General features: G+C 34.4%; 1 protein-coding gene and 1 long non-coding RNA gene across 6 annotated transcripts in view; both read right to left on the reverse strand.

The window, feature by feature from the left end:
- si:ch211-1e14.1 overlaps nucleotides 1-27,870 on the reverse strand; it is a 90,207-nt gene that overhangs the window by 32,216 nt on the left and 30,121 nt on the right. For all 5 annotated transcript variants that reach the window (XM_087292995.1, XM_087292993.1, XM_087292994.1 and 2 more), the window contains exons 3-11: nucleotides 20,587-22,746; nucleotides 20,288-20,376; nucleotides 19,202-19,370; nucleotides 16,271-16,401; nucleotides 13,860-14,052; nucleotides 13,572-13,631; nucleotides 10,623-10,768; nucleotides 3,968-4,145; nucleotides 1,806-1,990 (exon numbers count right to left, since the gene is read on the reverse strand). In XM_087292995.1, coding sequence (XP_087149121.1) covers nucleotides 1,806-1,990; nucleotides 3,968-4,145; nucleotides 10,623-10,768; nucleotides 13,572-13,631; nucleotides 13,860-14,052; nucleotides 16,271-16,401; nucleotides 19,202-19,370; nucleotides 20,288-20,376; nucleotides 20,587-22,746 — 3,311 coding nt within the window. The remainder of the gene's footprint in view (nucleotides 1-1,805; nucleotides 1,991-3,967; nucleotides 4,146-10,622; nucleotides 10,769-13,571; nucleotides 13,632-13,859; nucleotides 14,053-16,270; nucleotides 16,402-19,201; nucleotides 19,371-20,287; nucleotides 20,377-20,586; nucleotides 22,747-27,870) is intronic.
- On the reverse strand, nucleotides 24,338-27,648 carry LOC147839666 (uncharacterized). Its single transcript, XR_015514793.1, has 3 exons — nucleotides 26,068-27,648; nucleotides 25,391-25,798; nucleotides 24,338-25,242 (listed from the first exon to the last, which is right to left on the reverse strand). It is a non-coding gene; the product is annotated as an uncharacterized LOC147839666 (long non-coding RNA).

Here is a 27,870-nt window from a genome sequence, read left to right on the forward strand (position 1 = left end):
TACTTTTTTTTTTATTTTATTTTATGATCGGTATGTTAGTCTTAAGGATATCTCAAGCTATAGTGTGCTCCAAAACAGAGACAAAATTCAGATTTCATCATCCAAAACTTGGAAGTTTATATCCAAGCAGTTTGTCACTAAATGGATCAAATGGATTTTTCATCAAATCTTCTGGCTAATGAAATGCTCTTTAGTATCTGACATGTCCAGCCCCCTTCAAGACGCTTCTCATTTGCTTTGTATTTGATGCCCTTGAGCTCTCACTGGCAGATCTGTGATAAAAGATAAACGCTATTGGAGGAGCTACCCTGTGTTCCATCCTGTCTTCATGTTTTAGGCCCAATTCTATTTTTTACCCATTCCCCTTCCCAGTACCCCTTGAAACAGAGTGTGAAGGGCAAGGGCTTTAAAATTGACCCCTAACAAATGGGACACCACTACAACACCAGCACACGTCATCAAGTGTAGTTGTGATCTCTTACTTTATATAAGATCGACAACGGCAACTGCTGCAGTTCTAGTTCTAATTCTAGTTGCGTTATTTTTTTTGTTTTTATCTTCAGGAAGTCAACGATATCATGTTATTATAACGATATAATGTGGCATAAGCTTGTAGCTGTAACATTACTGTGCATTTACACCATGGCCACATTCGTCTATGTAAACAGAAGGAAACAATGTAATACCAGACACTGTGAACAGGTCCTTCCAAGCCACTAGACTTTTCTGACAGTGTATTTGAGTGTCACCGAATGATAGATGTGAAAGTATGTTGTGCGACTGCTGTACAAGAGTTATTATTACTATGGATTATAGATAGAGAAATTTAGCAGATTTTTTATTACTTTTTTTTTTACAGCATGACAATAAAACACGAACGCTGTTATGAACGTATTCAAAACATAGACTTGTTTGTTGTAAAACTTCTTAATAATGCCAAAAATGCTAATTTGTGCATTTCCTGACTCGCGCATGCAGCCATGTTGCAGTTCTAGATTAAGTAATCTGGAAATTTTTGTACCCCTTGGTTTCTAGTGTGGTCCTGGAAAATCTCAGTTTCAAGGGCTATCTAACCCTTTGTCTTAGCTCTATGCCTTAGACCTAAAGAGAATTAGGACACCCCTACCCCTTCACATGAATGCGCACAACAAGGGGTGAGGGGAAAAGCTAAGGGGTAGAATTGGGATTGGTGGGGCCTTAGTTAAGAATACGTCAGCCAAAAAAAAAAAAATCTGAAAATCTTAACAACTGGCCCAATCAACCAAATATCTCCAACACAAAACCATGCTTAAGGTTTTAAAGTCTGTGTAAGCTGGAAGTTGCTAAGACTAATATTTCAATATTAGTATTCATTATTCAGTATTGATGTACTTGCAAATTAAACAAAATATTGAGTAGGGGGGTGGGGCTTTCTTTTTGCACATCGTTCCCTAGTAGGGGGGGCGTGGTTAAAAATAATGTGGCTAAATCCTCCAAATAGACACCAATAGAGAAAGACCAACAATTCAAACGGGGTAGATAATTTGAGTGAAGATTACCAAAACAAACTTTTTTCAGTGGATTAACTGGCAAAGATTAATTGTCCAACTGAAGAATAACAATGTGCACTAGCAAAACAAACATTGTACAATTAGATTTCACAAAGACTTTAACACTAGAAAGTGAAGAAATGATCTTAATTAATGCTTTTGCAATATTTCTCCATGGAAAATGACACTGAGAATAATCACAATTTTTAAAATAGTGTATTGAAGTTCAAAATCCCAGCATTGTGACAACACTACTTGTGTTTTCGCATCTCTCACCTTCTGTCTTTGCTGGACGGTGCTCACAGTGTCTGGCTGGAACTCCAGTTTGTCAGTGCGACACAGTTTCCAGTACAAGATGCTTATAATAATGACAACCAACAGCACTGGGACCACCACTCCTATGATTATCCATGTGTTGGTCTTCTCTGTGTCTGAAGGAGGTGAGGCCTGTTTCTCCACAGCTGGACATACATGAGGACAAAGAGGCATACATGTCAGTGACTAGGGACAATATATAAAAAAGAAGAAAAAAAGAAAGAAAAAAAAAACAAATAAATAAATTAAAATAAATAAATAAAATAATAATAATAATAATAATAATAATAATAATGTAAAATGCATATATAATATTATTATTAAAGTGAAGTCTAAAAATAGAAAAGCAAAAAAAAAAATTATGTTCCTCGTTAATATATGCTCCTTTAGCATTTGATTAACTTTTATTAATAATTAAATTAGAAAAAAGTATAATATACTTGTATGTAAATTGATAATTATGTACATTCTCCTTTTATATTATTTTCTTTAAAATAATTCTTTTCTCATTTAATTCTCCTTGTTAAGAAATGTGAAGTGATTTTGTTGTATAATGAAACTGTAGTGTACATGCTGGTTCTTGTTATTAAAGCAAAAAAAGGAAAATATACAGTAATATTATCAAAAACATTGTTATAAAATATTGTTCACAGAAAAATACTACTTTACAAGGAATTCAATTAATAAATTTAAACGATTTGCTTAAAACAGGATTAATTTAAAAACAAAGCCAGTGGATATCATAATAAATGATTTATTGACTTGTATCATAATTAATGATTTGTTAAAAATAGAGGAAAAGAGGAACAAAAATATTATCAGTAAAACTACTATCATATTGTAGTAAAAACCCAAACATTTGTTTATAACAAGCTACTGAAATGGTTTAAAACATCAGACAATTAAAAAACACCCATTTTATGTCTAATTAAATAAAAAAAAAGAAATAGTCACAATTCTGAGAAAACCCACCCCTTGGGGGTGCAAAAAATAAATAAATAAAAAAACAAGGCAAAGCAAAACAAACATAAAAAAACAACAAAAATCAAACAAAAAACAGAACAAAACAAAGAACAAAACAAACAAAAACATAACAAACAAAAACAAAACAACTAAACAAACAAAACTAAGATAAAAACAACAACAAAAAAAAAAACAAACAAAACAAACAAAACAAACATAAACAAAACAAAGCAAGACAAAACAAACAAACAAAACAAAAAACATTTCTGTCTCAATTCTGAGAAAAAAAATTACTGGGAAACACCCATACACTCATTCACACACATGTGCATGTCTTTGGACTTGTGCAGGAAACCTGAGCACCCGGAGAAAACCCACGTGAACACGGGGAGAACATGCAAACTCCACAGAAATGCCTGACCAAGCCGAGGCCTGAACCAGCAACCTTCTTGCTGTGAGGTGTCAGCGGTACCCACTGCGCTGCCCCCATATATATGTAATAATTTCTGGTATAATTTTTTTGAAATATCTGTCTCTTTTCAGTACTTTTGCTGTCTTTTTAAAAAACCAACATCCAAAAGAGTCTGAAAGTAACATGTAATGTAAGAGAAATAGTATAAACAATACATCTATTATCAACAGTACATCTAACATCAGACTGAATATTGATTTACATGAAAAAACATAAACCATCTACCAAAAACAAATAAACAGTATCATCGGTTTTGTGGTTTTGCGTCCACTAAACATCCATAATTTGGGTTAGTTCTGTTTTTCGCTCCACTTTAATTGAAGACCTATTAAGATTTAAGCTAAAGTTCAAAAATATCTATGTTATACAACAGGAAGCTCCTAAATTTAGTCTAATGAATCTAGTGTTTATGCTGTGGGTGATGCAGTTGCAAGCCCGCCACATATAAATGTTACATAAAAAGGCAGAGCTCTCTTGAGATGTCATGTTATCTGAACTCTCCTCTTTGAGGTTTCCAGCAGCAGAAATAAAGAAAGCTACAACAAAAACCTCTGCCTGCTATGTTAGCATCAAATCAAAAACATTACAATGATAACTCCCTCATCTTGTCTTACCATTATTGTATAGTTTATTGCAATTACGGTTTCTCTCCCACTGGTTATTTTGTAGTAAAAGAATGAATGCTCACGCTGTGCTAATATTCCCTGGATGCGGTATCCCATGATGATCGCTGCGTGCTGCACGTCAAGACTGTTCAGCATGTTGGCTGTGGTGGTGGCAGGAAGCCTCTGTCCGTTAGCTCCTTCCACAAAGTAGATGATCTCCAGAGGGTTGTCTGGCCCTACAAGATGGGTCGTCTGTACGATCTAAATGAAGTGGGTAGAAAAAAAATGGCTTGTTCACACAAAATTTATAAGGGGTTTAAACACAGTTGTGTGGCAACAGTGAGTGAATATATTCAGCCTCTAATGGTAAGAATTACTTATCTTTTTTATAATCACACATGATAAAAACAGTCTGCAGAAACACTTTGATTGACATTCTCCCTTTGTACATGTCATCAGAGAAGGAAAGCCCCGCCCATTCGTGACACTCTCTTCCTCATTAGCATAAACAGCCTCGAGTTAGAAGCAGTCATCCGCCATTAGAGTTTTGAATCTGTTGATATACTTATGCACAGGAATTTATAGCTCCGCCCTGTTTCTAAAATAGGACTGGGAACACAATCTCATTTGAATTTAAAGCGACAGTGACGAAAACAGAACAATTAGGATCAAAGCCTTAAATAGGCAGCTTCGAAGGGTTATAAAATATTATTTATGAGGTATTTTGAGCTGAAACTTCACATACACACTCTAGGGCAGGGCTATTCAATAAGTTTGTCATGGGGGCCGGTTCATGAAAAGCATCCCAAATAAAGGGCCTGAGAGATATGACTTGCTATCCGCTTGTTAACTGGTGACGTGTTGGTGACGTATGTGATACTTTTTCCGGGTCCAAGCCACCACTCATTTGAGTTGAGAAATCAATCGTTTATGATCACTTTTTATTCATATCTCACATTAAAGTTCATTTAATATAAAGTCATAGAGTACACAACAATCTCTGGGCTTCCTGCATCACAAACACCAACATTTTAACAATTTATTAAAAAAATTAATCACTTTCTGGCCATCGGATATTAGGCATGGACATATATATTGCGATCGTGATTTTCAAAAATATTAAATCGCTTTGTAAACGTTTATTATTACCATTTCACGAGTCTCCCCATTCAGTAGAATAGAGCGCTTGGACCCGGAAGCCGCTTCGCGTGACGTCACACTTAACAAGCGGATATGAGTGATAACACAACTGCATATAAGAGCACATATGCAGTATTTTTCTCTAAGACACCCACATTGGCTTTTTTTACATTAAAAATGTTAATATATTGTATCTTGAAACTACATAATCATTGCATTGTACAATAGACTTTTTTTTTTTACAAACATATTTAAATGTTGTATTTCAGAGCATAAAAAAAGCAGTGCTTTGTCTGTAGGCTTTTTCTATATTCAGACACATTCTTATGTTTTCCGGTGTGCGTGCGTATTAGCCTCGATGTACATACTTGGAAATTTAAACTAGCGCACAGTTGGCTACTTAGCATAACTTTGTTTAAATGCAGCAGTTTCGTTTTGTTCCGTGCAAGAGAAATGCTGCTTAAAAGCCTTTACGTTAAAACTGTGACGAATTAAAGCGCTGGTTATAGTGAAATCGAAAAACCGTTGCATCCCTATTATCAATGTCAGTGCACAGTATAAAAGACCTTTTCTACAAACACATCCAAATGTTTTTGGCTGCTTGCGTCACTCGCTTATGGTGACTCACGCTCTGTGAAGCCTTCTACTGCAGCTCATGCTGTATTGAACAGACGCACGTCACTTCATAACTATAGCGGCCATTTTTTGACTGAACTAAATTTATTTTTGATGTTTTGGTGATTATTTGGAGGGCCGGAATAAATTGCCTTGAGGGCTGGGTTCGGCCCGCGGGCCACTAATTGAATAGCCCGGCTCTAGGGACATCAGACACTTATTTTGTCTTGTAAAAAGATAGATAGGTCCCCTTTAAAGACCACTTAGATATTTAGATTAAAAAAATAGTTTCTAGTCCAAATATCTAAAAATTCCTAAATCAAGAAGATGATTGTTACGTTTATATGACGTTATTCAGTTTGGATGAGTTGCTGGTTTCGTTTTGCATTGTTAGGATGCGCGGGTTGGGTGTGTTGGATGTCAATGCCTTCTCGGACATTGAAGGTTTACTTTTAGTTGTATTTTGTAGTTCTAGGGGAGGAGTTTAATGGGTTAGTTAGATTTTTGTTTTAATCTTTTCGTTTGTTTGGCACAATCCCATTCTCTTTGTCCTCACTATGTCTGTTAAACTTGGTTACATTTTTTTGTGAAATTGTTATTTCTTATGCCTACTTTTTAAATATCCACAGCTTGTATTTAATAAACAAGTTCACTTAAATAGCACTTTTTATGTCTTGTTGTTCCGCATCCATTATAAATGGCAGCAATAATTACAACTGGCTTAATGTTTTCCTTTTTTCCTTTTTGTTTCCCTTCGACCATAAAAAAGTAACGAAAGGGATGTAACAGCGGGCAAAGCATTTCTAGATGAGCAAAAAATATAGTCTTGTTTTCAGAAATAATAAATCGCAATTAAATACATTTTTCATTTAAAACAAAAAGCTAAATAATCTGCCAATGGGGTAAGCAAGCGAATCTCGTTTTCACTTGAAATAACTTAAAGTTACGAGACAAAAACATTGTCATTGTTTACAAGCTGCTTTTTGTAAACAACACTGAAGTAAAACTAAAATTGTTAAATATAAATTTAATAGAATGCTAAAATAGAAACCAAAAACTACACTGGAAAAGAAAAGCTGTGTGACTTTTGAAAAAACTGAAAATTTAAACAATCCGAAATTAAAACCTAGAAAAAATAAAAACATTCCCAGACTCTTTTGTGTAGGAGTTTATAGAGATACCTAATTTACATTTCATAATAAAACTATTAGTTGAGTTTTGCCTGAATATGTCTTTTGGCCTCTAGAAGTGCAGATAGTACCTGACTTGTATTTATACAGGGAATTAGGATTTCTTTAATGATGAAAACATTACTTACATCTTTAACTCCCATTTAATTTAAAATCAATTCATTTAAGCTGAAATGAAAACTGAAAATATAACAATAGAATCTAATTCAAAATATGAATAAATACCAATGCTACACAGTATATAAATAGTAATACAATCTATTTTTTAAAATAATGGTAACACTTTAAAATAAGGTTGTATTAATTAACGTTCATTAATTCATTTATTAACATGAAAAAACTATAAATAAAACATTTATTACAGTATTTGTTCATGTTAATTCATGTTAGGTAATGAAAATGTAATCATTCATTGTTACTTCATGTTAACTGACGGTGCATTAAGTAACATAACAAGGATTAATTTGGCTTTTTAATAACGCAGAAGTAAAAGTTGAATTATGATTAATAAATACTGTACAAGTAATGTTCATGATTAGTTCATGTTATTATGTACATTAACTAATGAAAGTTAACTGTAAAGTGTGACTAAAACAATTAATTAACAGTGTCAATACACTTGCTTTTCATTCAAAGGAATGTCTGAGCTATTCTTCAGAAGTCAAACAGCTTTGAACTGTCAAAAGAGAGAGTAAATGTGAACTGTCTTTTGTGGTAAATTATTTCTTTAACCTTTACTTTAATTTTTTAACTGCTCTAATTAATTCTAACACACATAAAAACACACAAATCTACACACATATGAACCGGCTACAATTAGCCCTTTAAAATGTAAATGTCTTACCGGACAAAAACCTAAAAAGGCTTTTAGAGGGTCTAAGAAATGAATCTAATATGTTTCTAGTCTCCAGAGTTATTGGGGTGGAAAAAGAGAGTCCATGTGTTGAGCTTCACCTGAGTTTGACCTACATTAAGAGCCCTGAGTAGTGAACCCTCACCGGACAGAGATGTTAAAAGCTCATTTTGAAAAGTGCTGCTACAGTTCCTCATGGTGCATTACAATCATAATAATATCATAATAACATCCAGGTTTAGCAAACTGTCATCATCTACAGTATGTAAAGAAAAGACCCTAGACGTGATGTCCTCTCAAAAGAGCACTTTTAGAAACCAAACATTTGTTGTTTTTACTTTGTAAGATTTCTATAATTTGAGAGATTTTGTTAAATGACAATAATAAAATTTTGTTTATTTGTAAGTCTTGGTGATTTTCTTATGATTTATCTGTCATTACTTGTGGATGTTAACAAATAAATACAAATGAATTATAATTCCTCAAATTATATTATAGTTCCTAAAAATTTGGGCCGCGGGTTGATGACCATGGAAAAAATGTGGGTCCCATGGCCAAACCAGTTGAGAACCACTGCTTTGTCATATCAAACATGCACAAAGTACAGTGTTTGTGCAATGTATTTAGCTGGTTGTTCGGGTCATCACTCAGGCTGTCTATTACAGTGTTATGACAAATAAATCCTATTTATAAAATAAAACTTCATTTACATATTACTCTTAAATACTCACAAATATACTTAAATTAATTGTAGATGATATATAGTACAAACAATCCAATACAGATGCTTGAAATGCAGCTTTCTAATGACAGGTTGATCAAATATCAACCACAATTTTTTTTTAAACTGAACATCTATCACGGTTTAGACAATATTCTAGGTTTTTGCATGAGATATATATATATATATATATATATATATTTTTTTTTTTTTTGTGCAATAAACAAGCCTTTTCTGAATTTGGTTATAGAGTATTAACCATCCAATTATTTATATCAGTTAAACAATCATAGTAGTATTAGATGAACACATTATGTAGCATATTTCTCCCTATTTTTCGAAATAAAAATACTGCTTAAATTGCCAACGAAATGTTTTGCATTTTTTATGAATGGCTTAATTCAGTCATTCTCAAACATTTTTCACCAAGTGCACCTCAGAAAAACTTGTCTCTAAGTACCACCAATGACTGGTATTGAAATACATAGTCGGCCTAAGCCTAAAGCTTTGCACAGTTCACAAACGTGGCAGATTAATTCCTATTTTTATGAATATTTATTATTGTCAGCCACCTTAAACATAATAAATAGTTTGAACAATAAAACACTTACATGTAAAAAAAAAAGGTAAATAAAACTTTGGCGTTTAAATTAAAATGTGATTTTAAAATTTAAATAAAAATGTTCTAAAAAGTTAAAATAAAACTGCTGTACTTAAATATAAAGTATTATAAAGTAGCCTATTCATCAAAACCTTCAAATGGACCTCTTGGACAGTTTTAAATAAATATAGGTTATACCTTATATAGTATTTATATATAACTCTGTTTGATAAATTTTAAAATATATGTTGCATGTATATATGACTTATTTGTATATCTTTGAAATCTAAACGTTAACTTGTATTTTAAATATATTAATTGGATTTACATATTTAATTAGAAATTAGATCTGCGTACTGCTCGTTAAAGTAGGCTATGCGTGTCAGAAAAGCAAGTCATTAAACTGCACTTCTCAACATTTGGATATAAAAATACGGGATATGCCCCCAACAATCGTTACAAGTATGGGGAGGAAAATAACCTCAATATATAAAATACATAACAAACATTAGAAAAAAAAAAAAAGTTTTGCCAATTAAAATCAATTTCCTGATCACATCGTTGTTATTGTACGCGTGTCAAAGGGTTGAAAGGTTGATCATTTTTTTACTTGAATTATTCAGCAATTCCTCCGCATACCACTAGAAGGAAGCCTGCGTACCACTTGTGGTACATGTACCATAGTTTGAGAACCACTGCCTTAATTAATACGCATCGGACTCAGTGTGCAAGGATTGTGCAAGTCACTAAATGTTTGTATATTAATACAAAAAAAAAAAACACATACAAAAAATTCTCACTTTAGTGTGCAAAGACCTTAGGGAGGCTAATAAAATTGACCTCAAAATAGTTTTCAAATTTTCTTAAACTGCTTTTATTCTAGCTGAAATAATAATAATAAAAAAATATTAAGACTTTCTCCAGAAGCAAAAATATTATAGTAAAAACTGTGAAAAAATTCCTTCCTCTGTTAAACAATAATTATAAAATATTTGCAAAAGAAAAATCACAGGTTTATAATGGGCTTATAATTTTATATAATCAATATACGTCCAATTGTAGTTATTATATTTTGCAAACAAGCAATACTACTTTCATGATATTCCAGAATTCATCACCTCTTAAAATATGAAGCCACATCACTGAGCACCATTAACACAACTTCATTCTCAGCTAATTAGCCATCATTAACAGACTACGACTTGCCATATTCAACACATCCATTAGGTCAGTGAGTCTTCCATTGGGTCTCTATAAAATGCTCTCTGTGTAGGCAGAACGAGCAATTAAAGCTTTCAGAATCGCTCTAGCTGTCTGCGGGGCTGTGTTCAATAATTTATCTGTGTTTGCAGCTGGAGCAGGACGCGCCGGCAGCCGATAGGGGTGAAATGGTTGTTTTTAAGCAGCTCTGCGGGCCAGGAATGAATGGGATGGTGTTGCCATGGATACCCGTTGTCCCTGAATGATGATCCGCGGAGGGAGAGCAGGTGTGTGGATGTGCCACAAAGACAGAGACTGATTAAGAAGCCAGAGACGCGTTCGACACGCACACAGGAAGAGCTTTATAAATGAAGCCAATGAGCTCATGCGTGGAAAATAACACAGATGATTTACGAACCTGCAGGCTGTTGTTGCCCACACTGGTTGCTCTCTTAAAGCGGCGGCCCGTACCCAACACATCGCCCAACAGCAGAGCCAATCTCCTCTCAATGGTAATGTGGAAGACCTTGTCAGTCGCTCGCTGGTCCAACACTCCCAACAACACTGAACATAGTTTGTAAAAATATATGTTACTGCATCTCAGAGACAGATTCAATAAGATTCAGGTTCAATAGATGATTTAATAATAATGCTTCATAATAGTGCTGTTTTTACAGCATTTTTACTGGCAAATACATTTATTTATATGAATATATCTGAAGGCAATGCAAGTATTCAAATTTATTTAATGAAATTATTTATATCTTTTTTATTTTAAGGTGTCTTTGTTCCATACAGTTGAAGTCATTATTACCCCCTCTGTATATATTCCCCAATTTCTTTTCAATACATTTTTAAAATCATAATAGCTTTAATAAGTCATTTCTAATAACTGATTTATTTTATCTTTGCCATGATATTTTCCAAGATATTATCAGCCTGCCTGTTGGATATTTCACACTGGATGAAAGATCATCATCTTCAGCTGAACCTCGCAAAAACGGAAATGCTTGTAGTTTCTGCCAACCCGACTCTACACCATAACTTTTCAATCCAGATGGATGGGGCAACCATTACTGCATCCAAAATGGTGAAAAGCCTTGGAGTAACGATTGATGACCAACTAAACTTCTCTGACCACATTTCTAGAACTGCTCGATCGTGCAGATTTGCACTCTATAACATCAGAAAGATCCGACCCTTCTTATCTGAACATGCAGCTCAACTCCTTGTTCAAGCTCTTGTTCTCTCCAAACTGGATTACTGCAACTCTCTACTAGCTGGGCTTCCAGCTAACTCTATCAAGCCTCTTCAACTGCTCCAGAATGCAGCAGCACGAGTTGTCTTCAATGAACCTAAACGAGCACATGTCACTCCGCTGCTAGTTCGTTTGCACTGGCTGCCAGTTGCTGCTCGCATCAAATTCAAAACTCTGATGTTTGCCTACAAAGTGACTTCTGGCCTAGCACCTTCTTATCTGCACTCACTTCTGCAGATCTATGTGCCCTCCAGAAACTTGCGTTCTGTGAATGAACGTCGCCTCGTGGTTCCATCCCAAAGAGGGAAAAAATCACTTTCGCGAACGCTCACGCTCAATCTGCCTAGTTGGTGGAATGAACTCCCTAACTGCATCAGAACTGCAGAGTCACTCGCTATTTTCAAGAAACGACTAAAAACTCAACTATTTAGTCTCCACTTCACTTCCTAATCTGCAATTGCCTCTTTGAATATCACACTAACTGTACAAAAACAAAAACAAACAAAAAAAAAACAACAAAAAAAAAACAAACAAACAAAAAAAAAAACTACTAATACTTCCCTTCTTAGACTTTACAGACCTGAAACTTGCCTTTAGTACTTATTCATTGTTGCTCTTAGTTGTGTAAATTGCTTCCTTGTCCTCATTTGTAAGTCGCTTTGGATAAAAGCGTCTGCTAAATGACTAAATGTAAATGTAAATGTAAAATGTAGTATTTAGCTGAAAGAGCAATTTAAAGGCTTAACTAGGTTAATTAGGTTAACTAGGCAGGTTAGGGTAATTAGGCAAATCATTGTATAATGATGGTTTGTTCTGTAGACTATTGAAAAAACAAATACTTAAGGGGGCTAATTATGTTGACCTTATTGCCTAATACGGAGTTTTAAAAAAAGTGTTTAAATATATTTTATTTAATCTTTTTCTATTTTTTTTTAATACAAAAACAATACAAAGGCAATTCACAGGTATAAACATAGCAACCCCAGCTATAAATCAGAAAATAAAAATAAATCAAATAAAAGTGAATAAATAACAAGTAAATATTTATCAATCAAAGCAATCAATGTTCAAAGGTAATCATCAGAGAGAGTAAAATGATCAATTGTTCCAAAAAATTGTTAGTATAGCATTAATCAGTTTTGAGGAAATCCAGAGAAGGTTGAAACTGGTGTTTTTATTGGATATTTTGGTTCGAGCCGAATAATTTAATACAATTCACCTATCCTATCTTTGAAACGTCTTAATATGGTCTTTAAAAAAAATAAAAATGCTTTTATTCAAGCCAAAATAAAACAAATTAGACTTGCTCCAGAAGAAAAAATATTACAGAAAATACTATGAAAAATGTAGAAAAAAAAATATATGTATATTTTTTTTATTAAATTTTACAGAAGGGCGAATAATTTTGACTTCATCTGTATGTTCCATGTACTAACAATAGTAATTATAAATAATTATGCATAATTGGATGTAAATTACCCTAAACTTAATCCTAACCATATTACATAAATGTTAGTCAGTTTTTTAATTAATAGTATTTAAATAACTATAACACCTTAAGTAAAGTGTAACCTATTTAAAAAAAATACAAATATAATATTTTATATAATTGCTTATTTTTAAAATAAAAACCAAAGCCTCATATTTGGACAAAAAGCACAAAAAAACAACAACATTGTGAAGTGGTATGATAATATTATTACATATGTGTCTATTATTATTTAAATAAATATATTATTTATTATATATATATATATATATATATATATATATATATATATATATATATATATATATATATATATATATATATATATATATATATATATATTAATAAATATTAATTAATAAGTTAATTATATTAAATATAAGTATACAAAATATATTTGAAATGTATTTCTTTTTCAGAATAAATGTATTTATTCTCTAGAACTTATTTATTTATTTTTTTTAGTCTGACCAAGGTTCTCCTTACAATAGCTTATTTTACAATAAGCAAAAATAGTGATACCATTTGTTAAATTGTTGCAATTCCAAAATAACAGTTTTCAAAATCAACATCTTTAATGCTAGTTTATTTTGGAATAAAAAAGTGTTAAGAAATATTACCTGTTCTGACCCATGAGGAACGAAGCAGCTGGGTTGTGTTCAGCTCTGGGTAGTGGAAAGCTAATGATGAAAAGAAAAACAAGATGTCAAATATGAGCAAAAACTTGATTTCTAAGTGTTTAAATATGGTTGAGAAGTTTACAGGCTAGGATACCAGTAGATGGGTCAATACTGATAGCCTACTTTGTCACAGTTTAATCTACATACAGCATAACCACTTGTACACACAAGCACAGTTGTTTTGTGAGTATTTAAATGTGGTCCATCAAAGTGAGAGTGCATACTCACGTTCTGCGATCTGCCGTACAGGATAGCCAAGGTAATAGCTGAACTCAACCACACTGAGCTGGCGGAGCAGAGCACTGACCTCTGTACCGGGCACATACCCGCGCATATCATGCACAGCAAAGGTGATCTCCACTGGAAACTTCTGCTGTTGTGCCTTCACGTCCACGTCCTGATTTACTGTAATATTCAATATCTACAAAACAATTCAGTCTTTAAGGGTCTGTTTAAAATCAACCCAGGCACATTCTGAAAACTTACTTCTATATACATTTCTGGAAAGCGCCAAATACATCATAGGAGCTACGTCTTTTTTTGTTTTCACAAATCCACCAGAGGCTGCTGTGTATGCTTTTTCAGATCTCAAATTTCTTTGGCAAGTGCTATTCTTGCCTGCTGTTCTCACGTAAATACACCAGACGCCCCTGTCAACTGACTGACAGACCGATCAACTGACCCACCCTCTTCCTTTCCTAAACCCAACTAATAGTGTTTTCAAAAGCATCAATTGACCCGCCCACCCACTTCCCTAAACCCAACAACAGTTTTAAAAAGGCAATCTAGAAAAAAAAAGCCCTTGCCTGATTTTACCACGTTTTTTCAGATTTTACCACATCCTCAACCTGTAATTAATTTTTTAATTTAAATTTTTATAAATTTTTATTAAAAAATATTTGTAATATAAAAAAAAAAATTAAAAATTCTTCTGTTTTTGTTTTACCTGCTTTCTGGAACCGTTCTTTGCCAGACTTGAACCACATCTTTGTGGTCAACTCCTTTCTGTGTCTCAAATCCACCGGCATACATGGCAAGCCACTGGACAAACTAGTAATGGCGGGAAAGCGCAAAAAGGGACAGCGATATGCCCTATAGCGTTCATTTTAAAGACAAAATGCAGCCACACGTACTTCTGCCAACATAATTCACGATCTCCAGAAATGTATATAGAGCTACGTTTTCAGAATGAACCCATGTTGGGTAAAATAAAAGCTTTTAGCAAAAAAAAAAAAAAAAAAAAAAAAAAAAGCTTGTATGTGTTTTTACAGCCAGTTTTGTGTTTTGTGTTTTGTGTTTTACCAGACTAAGGCGGTTATTTTTTATTAATCTATTTATTTAATTAGGAGATGATGTCAACAGTTAGAAGTTTATTTATTAAAATGATTATTTTTAAATGTCTCACCAATATTTTGTTAGTTTAGTTAGTCCCTGAAGGGAAATATTATTTGCTGACAATTTTCTGACAATTCACATTTAGCATATATGTAAATAAATCATTTAAAAACAGGGTTCCCCTACTCTAAATAAATATCCAGTCTACTAGCCATCAACAAAATACATCAAACAGGAATACTTTGAAAAAAGTATAATATACTTATATAATATTATTCATATCTATTTAAAAATATTCAATAATTTGTTATATTTTTAAATAAACATCTTGCAGTGTATAAAACAATACAGTAAAAACGTGTACAGTAAAAATGTGTTGTTAAATAATAATTATAAAAGTCTAAATCGATTTTAAAATTCATTCATTCATTTTTGGCTTAGTCCCTTTATCAATCAGGGGTCATCACAGCGGAATGAACTGCCAACTCATCCAGCATTTGTTTTACGCAGCTGATGCCCTTCCAGCTGCAACCCAGCACTGGGAAACACCCATACACACTCTCATTCACACACATACACTACTGACAGTTTAGCTTAATCAATTCACCTGTCGATTTTAAAATGAATCATTCATTTTATATTGGATTTAAGCAGCACATTTTACATTAGATGCTCGATTAATAAAAATATTAAAGTTTTTGCATTTTATTAATCAAATGTCTAATATAAAATGTGAGTAACTAAAATAAAATAAAAATGAATAAATTAATAATTAAAATAATGAGATGCTGTATATATTAATACAATACTGTTATAATTGATAAACCTAAACAAGTAATCTTAATATAAACTCACACATATTCTCAGCTGAACTCTTTTCATTCTCATTGATCTCCTCAAAAAGCTTGTACACTTTCTGAACGTTGAATGAAATGAATAAGACCCATTAGTTTAGTTTCCTTGACAACGGTTGAATTGAGCAGTCCTGCTCTTTTCTTATCCAATCAGAGCACAGAGATGCAGATGACGTCACCCCTCTGCACTGAAGGCAATAAAGCCTTGAATTCACATCACACAACACAATTTAAAACCATCTTTCTAACATCAAAACACCGTATTAAACAGAGAATTAGTTCACATTTGGCTCATTTACATTAAACAGCACTTGTGTGTAATGCTAAAGAAGTCATTTAAGCAAATGACAATGAAACAAGAACTAATTAAGAGGATTTGAAGGGGTTCAGTGTCAGGTTATCAGTGTTTGAGCTTTTAATACCATAAGCTGGATAAAGAAGTCAACTTACATTCACAGTGAAGTTTGTGGACTCCTCTGAGTTCCGCCGGACTTCAGCTAATGCAGCAATTAGACCTTTTTCTGCTTGCTCACTGAAGGTACACATACGCACATCTACATGGCTTGGCACAAACTGAAGCACTGCAGACAAACAAAACACATGCATATAGACAAATGTCGATAATTCCATATATTGTGATATTGAACATGCACAATACTAATATTGTGGCCATTTCAAAATACTTCAAACTTTTAGAGCTCTATTTTAACAATATAGGCGCAAAGTAAAAGTGCATGGCGCAAAATAATTAAGGGCATGTCTGAATCCACTTTTGCTATCTTAAGGACAGAAAAATACACTCTGCGCCCCTGCACATGGTTTAACAGGGTTGTGCTTATTCTCTTAATGAGTTATAAGTGTGTTTTAAGCATAACTTGTATTAAACCAATCAGAGTCTCATTTCCTATTCCCTTAAAGAGTCAGTTGTGTCGCTATGGCACATTTACTATTTACATGGCGGACTTTGTAAGCTTCACTAGTGAAAAAACAGTTAAACCATCTGCAGCGAGAGGATAAAGAACGAACTTCCTTCATTCAGCCTTTTTACTTTCTCTTACACTTTACTTTTACTCTTTACTTTAATCCTTTACTTTCGTGGATTTGAAAACGTGTTGTACGCACTCCACTGAAGACATCTATTAGCCTACATAATTAATTTTCATTTCAAAGTGCAAAGAATTGTTTCAAATTCAGTTCTAATTTCCAGCAAGTAAAAAAAGAACAATAATAACAAAGTGTGGAGTTATATCCAACCATACGTTCTATTCTTAGTGATGCATCTGTCTTCAAAACCCGACAGTTGGACAAATCCAAAGTTGCTTTTATTAAAAACAAATATGCATGTAATAAATAATGCTGCTAATAATAATAACAACATTATATAAATGCAAATTGTCATGAATGAACTGAAAAAAGGGCATGAAGGCATGACGAAGACATAGAGGCAGTGGTTTTTATATTTACATAGTAAATAATAATTTTTGTAACATTTTAATCCTTTAATTTTTTTCATACAGTATGTAAAGATATTTGCGTATTGCTGTTCATTCTGTGTGCATTAAGCATTGTGTAAGCATTTGAATAGAAGCATAACTAATGCGCTCTGCTTTGGACTTTAGACCTGCTTAATTTCAGTTCCTTAAAATAGCAATGCGCCAACAATGTGCCTTAACACACCTCTATTTTAGACTAGCCCATCCATGAGTCTAAAAAGCAAGGAAAATGGATTTGCTAACGAAACAACATGGTGCAAACCATTCATATTACTGTTGTGCTGGTCTGAAAATAGCAACAAATCTCACCAAACACGCCTTGCGCCTTATTGCGCCGGGTGTATGATAGGGCTCAGAGAGTGCATTTTAAGAATATTCAGATTGTATTTAAAGGTGTTCAAATTCCTGGAGACTTAATTGTTTCGTTCAAACATGAACATTCACATGTTAATCTGGCCTATAAATGCTAAAATCTTAATTGAAAATTATTTGATCATGTATATAGGGCTATTGTAGGTTAACATTAGTTCATAGGGCTGCATGATTAATCATTAAAAGACTGTGATCTCAATTCGCTCTTCCACATGATCTCAATCCAGCATTTCTACAATTCGTCCAAATGTATTTAAGAACATGTTGTTACCTGCTTTCTACTCAGATGCTAAGCAATGCTGACAGACTCCAAAAGGCATTGAAAGAGTACTACTGTGTTTACTTCATAGGCTGTTAAAAATACTTATAAATGATTAATGAATAAATAAGTAAATTTACTTACATTCTGCCTTTATGTTCTACATTGCATAATGACTTATTGCAACTGTGAAATCACACGAGTTGACAAATATATGGTTATTTACCACAAAAAGCTTAACAAAAGTTCACCACTCCAAGTCTATACAAAATGTAGTAATTTAACCAACTAGGCCCAGGTTTTATAATACGAGAAATATTACAATAATAGAAATACCAATAATAATACCAATAATAAACGTTTTTAACACACACTATGGAGATAACATTGTATTGTGAGTTCAGTATTGAGATACATATCAAATTATGACTTGAATTTAATGTTCCTCCCCTATTTCTTGCATGTTAAATAATTTTTCAATAAATTTCTTTCAATTTAATTGAAAAAAAGAGTATTATATCTTATTTTATTGTCATTTTTTATTAAAATAAAATGTTCTACTGTACATATTTTTTTATTTGAAGAAAGAATCTTTATTTAAAGCTAAAATATAAAATGTATTGCTTTTTTTTTCAGAGCCATGAAGCCCTATTAGTTCATTTATCTAAACTCACAATGAAAACTACAAACGTTTTTATTAGTCTTAGTCTATATTAACTTCTTAGTTATTGTCTAATAGTGCATTAAAATCCTAGTCATAAATATGATTACAAGTTGTTTTAGTAAATTGAATTAATAACTAAAAAAGAACAGTTGTGTATTTGAACTAATATTACCATAGTAATTGTAATAAACCTGTGTTTTTCTCACTGATGATTTTAATCCATTACCTAACTTTACTAATGAGATTTATTTGTAAACGGTTACCTGTTGTACTTTATAACTCTGTTACTTTTTTTATATTTATATTTTAGAAGTTTTTCACCTTTAATTTATAGGACAGTAGAAAGGGAGACAGGATAATTTCTTTTTTCTAAACTTGTGTATACAACAAAGCAATACACACAGTATGTTTCACTATTATACCTGTTAAAGTAACCTATTGGGAAGCTCAATATTTTGATAATACCGAATGTGATGATAAAATCTTCAGCAATGAATCACAACAAAAGAAAATGATACCATCAAAGGATAACATGAATATAGTCAAAAGCAACATGTTTGATATTTTGCAATCAAATATAAACTGCAGTGTACCTGTGTGTACATGGTACTGCCGGTCTGGTTCTGGACTGATAGGAGACACGCTAATAAATGAGTTGATAGTCCGAGCAGAGTTTTTCAAGGCATTAATGACTGATGCGGCCGTGTAAACTGCTGTTCCAGACACAGCGCGAAACACAAAGTCTGGAGGAGCTTTCACTACCTAGTAAACACAAAAAGCGTATTGTAAACACATGATGTGAAGGAAATGTATAATACATCTTGCTTTTTTTTGAGGCACATTGGAAAATATCTCATAAATTTTGTCGTTTAATGAGCTTGTAAAAAACAAAGCTGATTCTGTATCGTTTTCAGATGCAGAGAATATGTTTCCATTGAGCTAAATTAGGTGTTGTTTGTTCGTGAGGAGGGCCCAAGAGATAAAACAGGAAGGGAGGACTTGATCTGTATGTTCACTGGATTAACAAACATGCTTAAAGTTTCTTCGACTCAAAACAAGAGAAAGCAGAATTAAATAAACATTGCTATGCTACACGTTTAGAAGAAACAAAAAACAAATGCTGCCTTATGTCTTTATAGCTCCTTCAGTCTGAAGAGTAGAAACTACTTTAGTTCTCTAGTTTAAATAGAGATTTTTTGAGAATTTGCTGGAAAGTAATGTGGATAAAAATAAGCATGACAATTTGATTCAAGACCACAATCAATGATTAAATGTTATGTTAATATGTAACTTAACATAACCTTGTGTGTGCAAATGTCCTACACTATTGTTTCCAATGTTTTAGATGAGGTAGAGATTCCTTTAAATGCTTAAAATCAATAATAATAGCTTTTTAACCTTAATTAGTTGTGTTTATCGATATTCTGTATTACGTAAAGTACTTAGGTTATGTCTATAGCTAACAACTTCTAGTACATGTATAGTTAGATTACCTGTTCACTATGTATAGGTTAAAACATTCTCTTATGTCCAGAGTTATATTCATATTTATGTTTATGCTTACTGTGGTAACAACATTTCACTCCACTTTAAGTCCACACATTCAGAGAAAAGACAATAACAACAACTTAAACTTAATAATAGTCAATAATAATAATATATCTATTTTTGCACATTACCTGTAGCTCTACTGAGCGGTTGTACTCTGCTTTGAGAATCTCTCTGACTTTGGCTTTAGCATATCCAACTGTGGAACCTGGAGGAAACCCTATAATACAGCAAACATGAGGCTTAATGTTATTCTTAGAGCCTTAAATATAAAATACCAACAAAATAAAGCAAGCATGGTTAGTAATCCAATTATTTCTAAAGACGGATCAGTGCCTTATGGATAAAGCTGCACACTGATCTTTAAAAACTGACAGGCAAACCTTGCTGGTGCAAATTACTATAAAGCAAATTGATTTGTATGTCTTACCAACTCTGGTTAAGTAGGTGTCAGGTTTAGTGATGCTGCAGAGATACTTCCGGGCAGTGGTTGTTGGAGGGGTTGTGCTTAGGATGGTAACTGTGGTGTTGTTGTCAGAGCTTGTGACGGTGAAAGGCGTTTCAGTAGTGTCATTACGCAATACAGTAGAGAACGTGGTTGTAAGGCTATCGAACGGTGTGGTGTTATCAGTAGCCATGGTGTCAGATGCCGTTCCAGACACGAATCCTTCGTCTGCCATCTCTGTTGCAGGAGGGGTGGAGGTGATGTTGAAGGTTGAGTTATCTGGGTATTCAGAAACACTGATAGAGGTGGTTGCTAAAACACTGGGAAGTACACTGCTAGGTAATACAGTCTCCATTGGGAGTGAAGTGGTAATCCATTGGCTGACATTAACTGAAGATACACTATCTGGCTCCTTGGTCGCCAAAGGTGGCGTAGTCTCCAGTAAGGAAGTGTTGTCAGCTATAAATGGTGTGGTAGGCCAAATAGTGGTTGAGTTCTTATCTCCTAATGAAGTTGAAGGATCTACTGAGGGTGTCAATGTGAATGACGGCTCCATGTATGACACAGTTATATTTACTACACTTGGTGTAACTTCAGAAGGATCCAGGATAGTGGTGTTAAAAGGCTCAAATCCAGAGGTGTCTGTTGAGGATTCTTCAGGCCAGGAGCTGTTACCTTCTGCAGGCTGTAGATCTTCATCAAACAGAGCTGTTAGCATGTAACTTGGGTCAACGGTGTAGGTTCTAGTGCTGACAATATGTGTGTTGCCAACCGGAATGAAAGAGAAAACACTAGAGGTCGTCTGATTGGCAGCGTGCTCTGGCAAGCTATCATTGTCCTTGGTCAACTGAATGGTGTAGTACTCTAAACTGTTCATGTCTGGTAAAAGGACATCCGTGGGCTGGACTGTAACAGTGCCTGGCCAATCAGATGCCAACTCGGAGCTCTCGTTCACAGACTGGTTCTGGTTCAAGACATCTGAAGTTGATGGAAGAAGAGGCAATGAATGGACTCTTGTTGGTTGGATGGCTGAAAGTGATGGAGAAATGGAGGGGCCAAGATCTGACGTCAAAATACTAGTGAATACTGGAGGTGGTGACGTAGTAAAGGGCACAACTGTCGTAGACTCTGAATAGACTCTAGTTAGTTGGATGGTTGAAATAGATAAAGAACTGCTGTTACCAAGATCTGATGCCAAAACACTGCTGAAAACTTCAGGTCTTGACGTGGTAAAGGGCACAACGGTTGTAAAACTTTGAAAGGTTGTTGTGTGAATGATTGAATCAGTGGTGGCTGCAATCGAGGTTGAAATACTATTAAAACTGGAACTGCCGACAAGTTTAATGGAGAAGGGACTTCTAACACTGGTGGAGGGGGTGTACAAGTGTTTACTGGAAAACGACATCACAATTCTTGAGGGGAATGCAGTGTCATAGGTTTCAGAGTTTGAGTCTTCAAAGTCATACGCATCAGAGGGGAGGCTGGTAACTAGTGAATAGTCATTGCCTTCAGATCCCATAAAGGACATAGTTTCCAAGTAATCTCCAGAACCATAGTCCACATCCATTGTATTGGTTGGGAAAAAGTCTTCAGGTGGACCCATAGTTGGCTCAACAGATGCTGAAGTCAATTGATGGTGTACAAAAACCACATGACTTGGCTCCAACTGCTGATATTGTGCTTGGATGTTTGGGTCATGGCTGGGTTGTAAATGAAGGTCCTGGATATTGCTGGACGGTTCCAAATTGTCTCCAATAGGAACTTTAGTGTCATTGATTCCCCCTGTCTCATACTGCACTTGAGGGGAAGGAACTGGAGGCTCGGGAACAGGAAAATCTTGTCCAAGTAAAGGCAAGTGAGAAGAAACAGATGAATCTGTAGCTGATGAGATTTGAGGATCTGGGCTGATAGCGGACCAAGATAAATGCACATCAATGGAGGTAGGCACTGGATTATTTAGCTGTCGAGGATGTCTGATGGAACCCTTATTGGTAGATCTAGTGTTAACATTGGGATTGGGATTCTCTGTGGCTTTGGATGGATCCAAACTATTTGAGAGAGAAGATCCAGGCAAGGCAGTGGATACATTATACAGCACTTCCGTTGAAAACTCATTTGGCATGATTGGAGTGTCCAAAGGCCGCACTGAGGGAGACAAACAACAATAAAATTACATTTTAATGAAATAATTTTATAACGCCAATTACTAAAAACTAGACATACACCAATAAGGAAACTATGGGCAATAATAGTAGGTAAGTAAAGTTTATTTATAAAGCACATTTACTTCAGTTTGGCACTGACTAAAGTGCTGAACAAAACCATAGCACACACTCTAAGAGTAAAAATAACAATAAAAGTAATAATAGAAATAAAAGTATTACTGCAACAACCACAATAAAGATTAAAAGCCTGGGAATGCAATAGAATAAAAATGTGTCTTAAGTCTAGACTTAAAAATAGAGAGAGAAGAAGCACTCGTAATATCCGGGGGCAGCTGGTTCCACAAACGAGGAGCAGCGACTGCAAAGGCTCTATCTCCTTTCAATTTAAGTCGTGACCGAGGAATTTGCAGTAAAATTTTATTTGAGGACCTAAGAGACCGAGGAGTTGACTAAGTTAACAAGCTCTAATATATATAAGAAGCTGCCTGCCCATTCAGTGCTTTAAAAACAATAAGTAAAATCTTGAACTGAATTCTAAAATTAACAGGAAGCCAATGAAGGGATGCTAAAACTGGTGAGATATGAACATGTTTTTTTGTTGTCTGTTAAAAGTCTAGCTGCCGCATTTTGAACCGGCATTAGTTATAATGATAACTAATAAATCTTTATATTTGGAGGTTGATAGGTGATATACAGGCTGATAAATATAAATATGCATTTTTTTCTGCATGAAAAAAACAAAACAAACAAATGTCAAACATATACATAGAACAATTGTTATTTTTATATTCCTTTATATTAGATTTTATTCAGTCTGCACTGGTAGCTTCTTTTGGGTTCTTCAGAAACCTATGGGTGACATCACGGATACTACATCCATATCTATTACTGTCTATGGTAAATATCAGCGTAATCGTTACCCAAGCAAGGTGGGAACACTCACTAGCAGTTTCAATCGCAACCGAGAGCGTCAGGCTTCTACAAAATCGCTGCTAGCGTGAATGAGGCATTAGGTATATCTCAGGATAATAGGTGATCAGAATTTAGCTGAACACAACTACAGTAGGTTAACACTGTTATCACAAAATACAGAATTTTTTTTTAATGTAAGACTTAAAAATCTATATTCAGCATTTATTATGCAGCAAAGAGTTCATAACGCATGTGATCCAAAAAGTAAAGCCATTGGAAATCTGATTGATTTTGAAGACAGACGACTGATAAAAATACAACACTTACCTACAACACAATACAACACAATCAAAGACTTAAGTATCCCACACACATTTTAAATACATTATGACATGATATTATCATACCTTTTGCATTTAAAAATATAAAGACACAATTGAGTTGATCAGAAACACTGTTGGACATTATTTCACACGGTTACATCAAACAGTTTGAGTGCTGAAGACTTTCATCATGCCATTGTGCCCATATGCTCCAAGGCTTTTTCTCTTGCAGAAGTCGCACTGCCATGATTACCCAAGTCACAATCTTGCACATGTGCGACTGGTTTGGAATGTGCCAAGGGTATGAAACAGGAGAGTATTTAAATAATTAAGCATGCCACTTTCAAGGAGGATTCCTGAAAGCAGTATCGGCCTGTCTGGTTTATATTCCGCTACACGTTTTATAAACTTTCCATTTGCATAGCTTTTTTACGGTGGGTGCAGAAGTTGAGCGTAAATGTTTGGCTTGGTATTCAGAAGCAGCTGCACAGTAATGAAATGATACATTCCGAGGCGAAGGATGAAAAGGTGAGGAGCTTCTTAATGAAGCATGAGTGAGCAAAACAGTCTTAAGCACTGTTTGGATGTGTCTAGTTTTTCCTTGGGAGAAATGATTTGATAAAGGTTAAAATAAATGAGGATAAAATTACAACCGACAACTGTCATTGTGTTACACGCTGGCATCTATAGAATATGGATTTAGCCCAATATACTCTCTCACTGTGTTGTGAGGAAAATTGATTGGGAATGTATGATAGAAATGTAATTAAAAAAATATGTGAAGCATTTTGACAGTACACAGATGATTATCTCCAATAATTTTGAAGATCGTGTATTTGCGCTATAGTAAACATACTCACTGGAACTGAAATCTGGCTATCCTTAGGCTTAGTGACACGATATCGAGTTTCATATAATTTGGTATCGATCATTTTTAAAATATTTTTTAACAATCCATTTAGGAATATTAGGAGGTTTATTTAACCACTTTTTTAAAATTTACCAGCATTATTAAGGCAAATAGTTTTAATATTACAATACAAAGAGAGAATTCAACAAAATATCTCATCTCTTTATAATAAAATAAACATAAGTGTTAAATAAACTCTTAAACTTAAATAAAATGTTATAAAGTGTGTGCAATAGTAAAGGGTAAATGGTGAACAATCAAAGCAAATTTTAATGTGTGAATAATAATGATATAGTGAACTTTAAACTCTGTAAACCAGGGGTCACCAATCCTGGTCCAGGAGGGCCGGTGTTCCTGCAGGGCTTAGCACTAACTTGCTTCAACACACTTGCCTGGATGTTTCAAGTATACCTAGTAAGACCTTGATTAGCTTGTTCAGGTGTGTTTGATTAGGGTTGGAGCTAAAATCTGCAGGACACCGGCCCTCCAGGAACAAGTTTGGTGACCACTGCTGTAATCAATACAAATTAATATAATAAAATCTGACCTTTCGAATAAAGGAACCAGCCATCATTATTCAAATACATACTGCAACATTACAAACAGTGAAGTTGAATGACTATATTACCCCCCATGGAAAAACATCTTTCAGATGGGGTGCTAGTGACAGGGATGCACAAGAAAAAAAAACAAAAAGCCACTTTTTACATCCTTTTTTATTTCCAATCTCCTCACTGCAGCTATACGGCACTCATTTTCATGTGTGTTGTTATTCTGACCTGAAGTGGTGATACTGATAACACAACCCAAAACTCACACGTGAAAAATGCGAGCAGGTGGCTCAAGTGATTATCAACCATTTTCTCAGAGGACGACAAACGGACAAACTATTGTTGCAGCTCTGATACAAGTTTATGGAGAAAATGAATAAGCACTGCAGTGTTTTGGTACGCTGTGTTCGTCATAGGTAATTAGTCTGCCGTTATTACTAAAATTTGTGAAGCAGATTGATTAGTTCAACCTACAAGAATCGTGGTGCACTTGCGGCATTCTGAAAAGTGCAGATATTTTTCCACTATGTGCACCTGAAAAATGTGTATGAGTCACGTGTGCGCCGCATGCATACCATTTACGCGTCACTCCCTTTTTGTGCCACAAGTTGTGCGAATCCATTGAAAATGAAATACTTACACCATAAAACGGATAGGCATTACTTCCAAGGTGCACGCTCGGCAGGTACATTTGAATAAAACTACTGTATAGTGCATCATACCAAAACTTCATACCAAACTTTTTTTAAGAGTTATTGACAACAGTGTTTGGTTAATAAATACTGACATCGTTTTTAATCGCAAATGTATGCGAAACGTTTGCAAAATTTTTCATTCATTCATTTTCTTGTCAGCTTAGTCCCTTTATTAATCCAGTGTCGCCACAGCGGAATGAACCGCCAACTTATCCACCACGTTTTTATGCAGCGGATGCCCTTTCAGCCGCAACCTATCTCTGGGAAACAACCACACACGCACACACATACACACACACTCGTATACTACGGACAATTTAGCCTAAACAATTCACCTGTACTGCATGACTTTGGACTGTGGGGGGAAACCAGAGCACCCGGAGGAAACCCATACGAACGCAAGGAGAACATGCAAACTCCACACAGAAACGCCAACTGAGCCAGGGTTTGAACCAGCAATCCAGCGACCTTCTTGCTGTGAGGCGACAGCACTACCTACTGCGCCACTGCTTCGCCTGCAAAATTTTTAAACAGTATATTTTCATAACCCAGATGATAATTTAATATCATTTTGAAAAATTCTGCAAGGTGGCATTGGCCAGTGTGTAAAACTAGGTCATTCCATATCCTCAAAAGACCCCAAACCAACCATAAAAAAAAGAGATGAGTCAAAACTGTTTCTTCTCAGAAACACGATGAACTGTAATTTGCTGATTTCAATTCATTAGATTTAGAATGAAAACAACCGATTTAGTTAATAGTTCACCAAACAACAAACAATACAAATGTCTTCATTAAATCAACCTCAATTGAATGAAACTTGTATGGGTTTTTTTTTCCTGTTAAACACACATTAATGGGATAGTATTTGTTTTCCAAAGTATTTACTATAGATGTCAATGGGAAAACAAAAATATACTTGCATATACTCTCATTATGGTTTGGAACCACATAAGGATGAGTCAATTTTCATTTTGGGGTGAACAACACCTTGAAGTTGTATAGATAAAACAAATTTTAGCATTAAAAGGTTACCTCTATAACTTTTGAATGTATCATTCATGCTACATAATATTCCAATTATATTTAAAATGCTAAAGCAGACTCATTCAGTCATCTGCAACAACTCACATTCAATGCAACTGAGGGCTCTAAGAAATTGCACAAGTAGACATCATAATGAAACTCTAAATATGATTCACAGAATACGTAATAATCATTCAGCATTGTCTTAGATTCAAAGCCAGATGGATTTGTGACTCTGCAATTACTAACATCAGTCAGCTTTCTGAAGGACCCCCCCACCCCAGACACATGGACCTCATACAGACTATTTAACCCACAATTCTATATTTAGTCTTTTGATCTGCCTAAAAAAAGAGAGACAGATATAAGAAAGAACACGCCTTCATATAAAACTCTGGCTCTGTTATCAAAAGAAACAGCATTACAGACAGTTCCATAGCATCAGCCAAGTTCACTGACCACTTTAAAGAAAAAAAAAGAAAGAAAAAATCTGTGACAATAGCAAATAAGAAACAGCTTTTTGGCATTAATTGTTATGTGATTGACTTCTTATCAAATATAAATCACACAAAAGCAGCAAACGAAAGGCATCTTACGCTACATTAATCAGGTCAATATGGCCAGTGTTTGTGCAGGTTCAATAGTTCTTTGATTGTGTATGAGTCGGTGTTACTCACTGCCATGCTC

This window comes from Danio rerio, chromosome 18, assembly GCF_052040795.2.
Source record: "Danio rerio strain M-AB ecotype USA chromosome 18, GRCz13ab, whole genome shotgun sequence".
Taxonomy (NCBI): domain Eukaryota; kingdom Metazoa; phylum Chordata; class Actinopteri; order Cypriniformes; family Danionidae; genus Danio; species Danio rerio.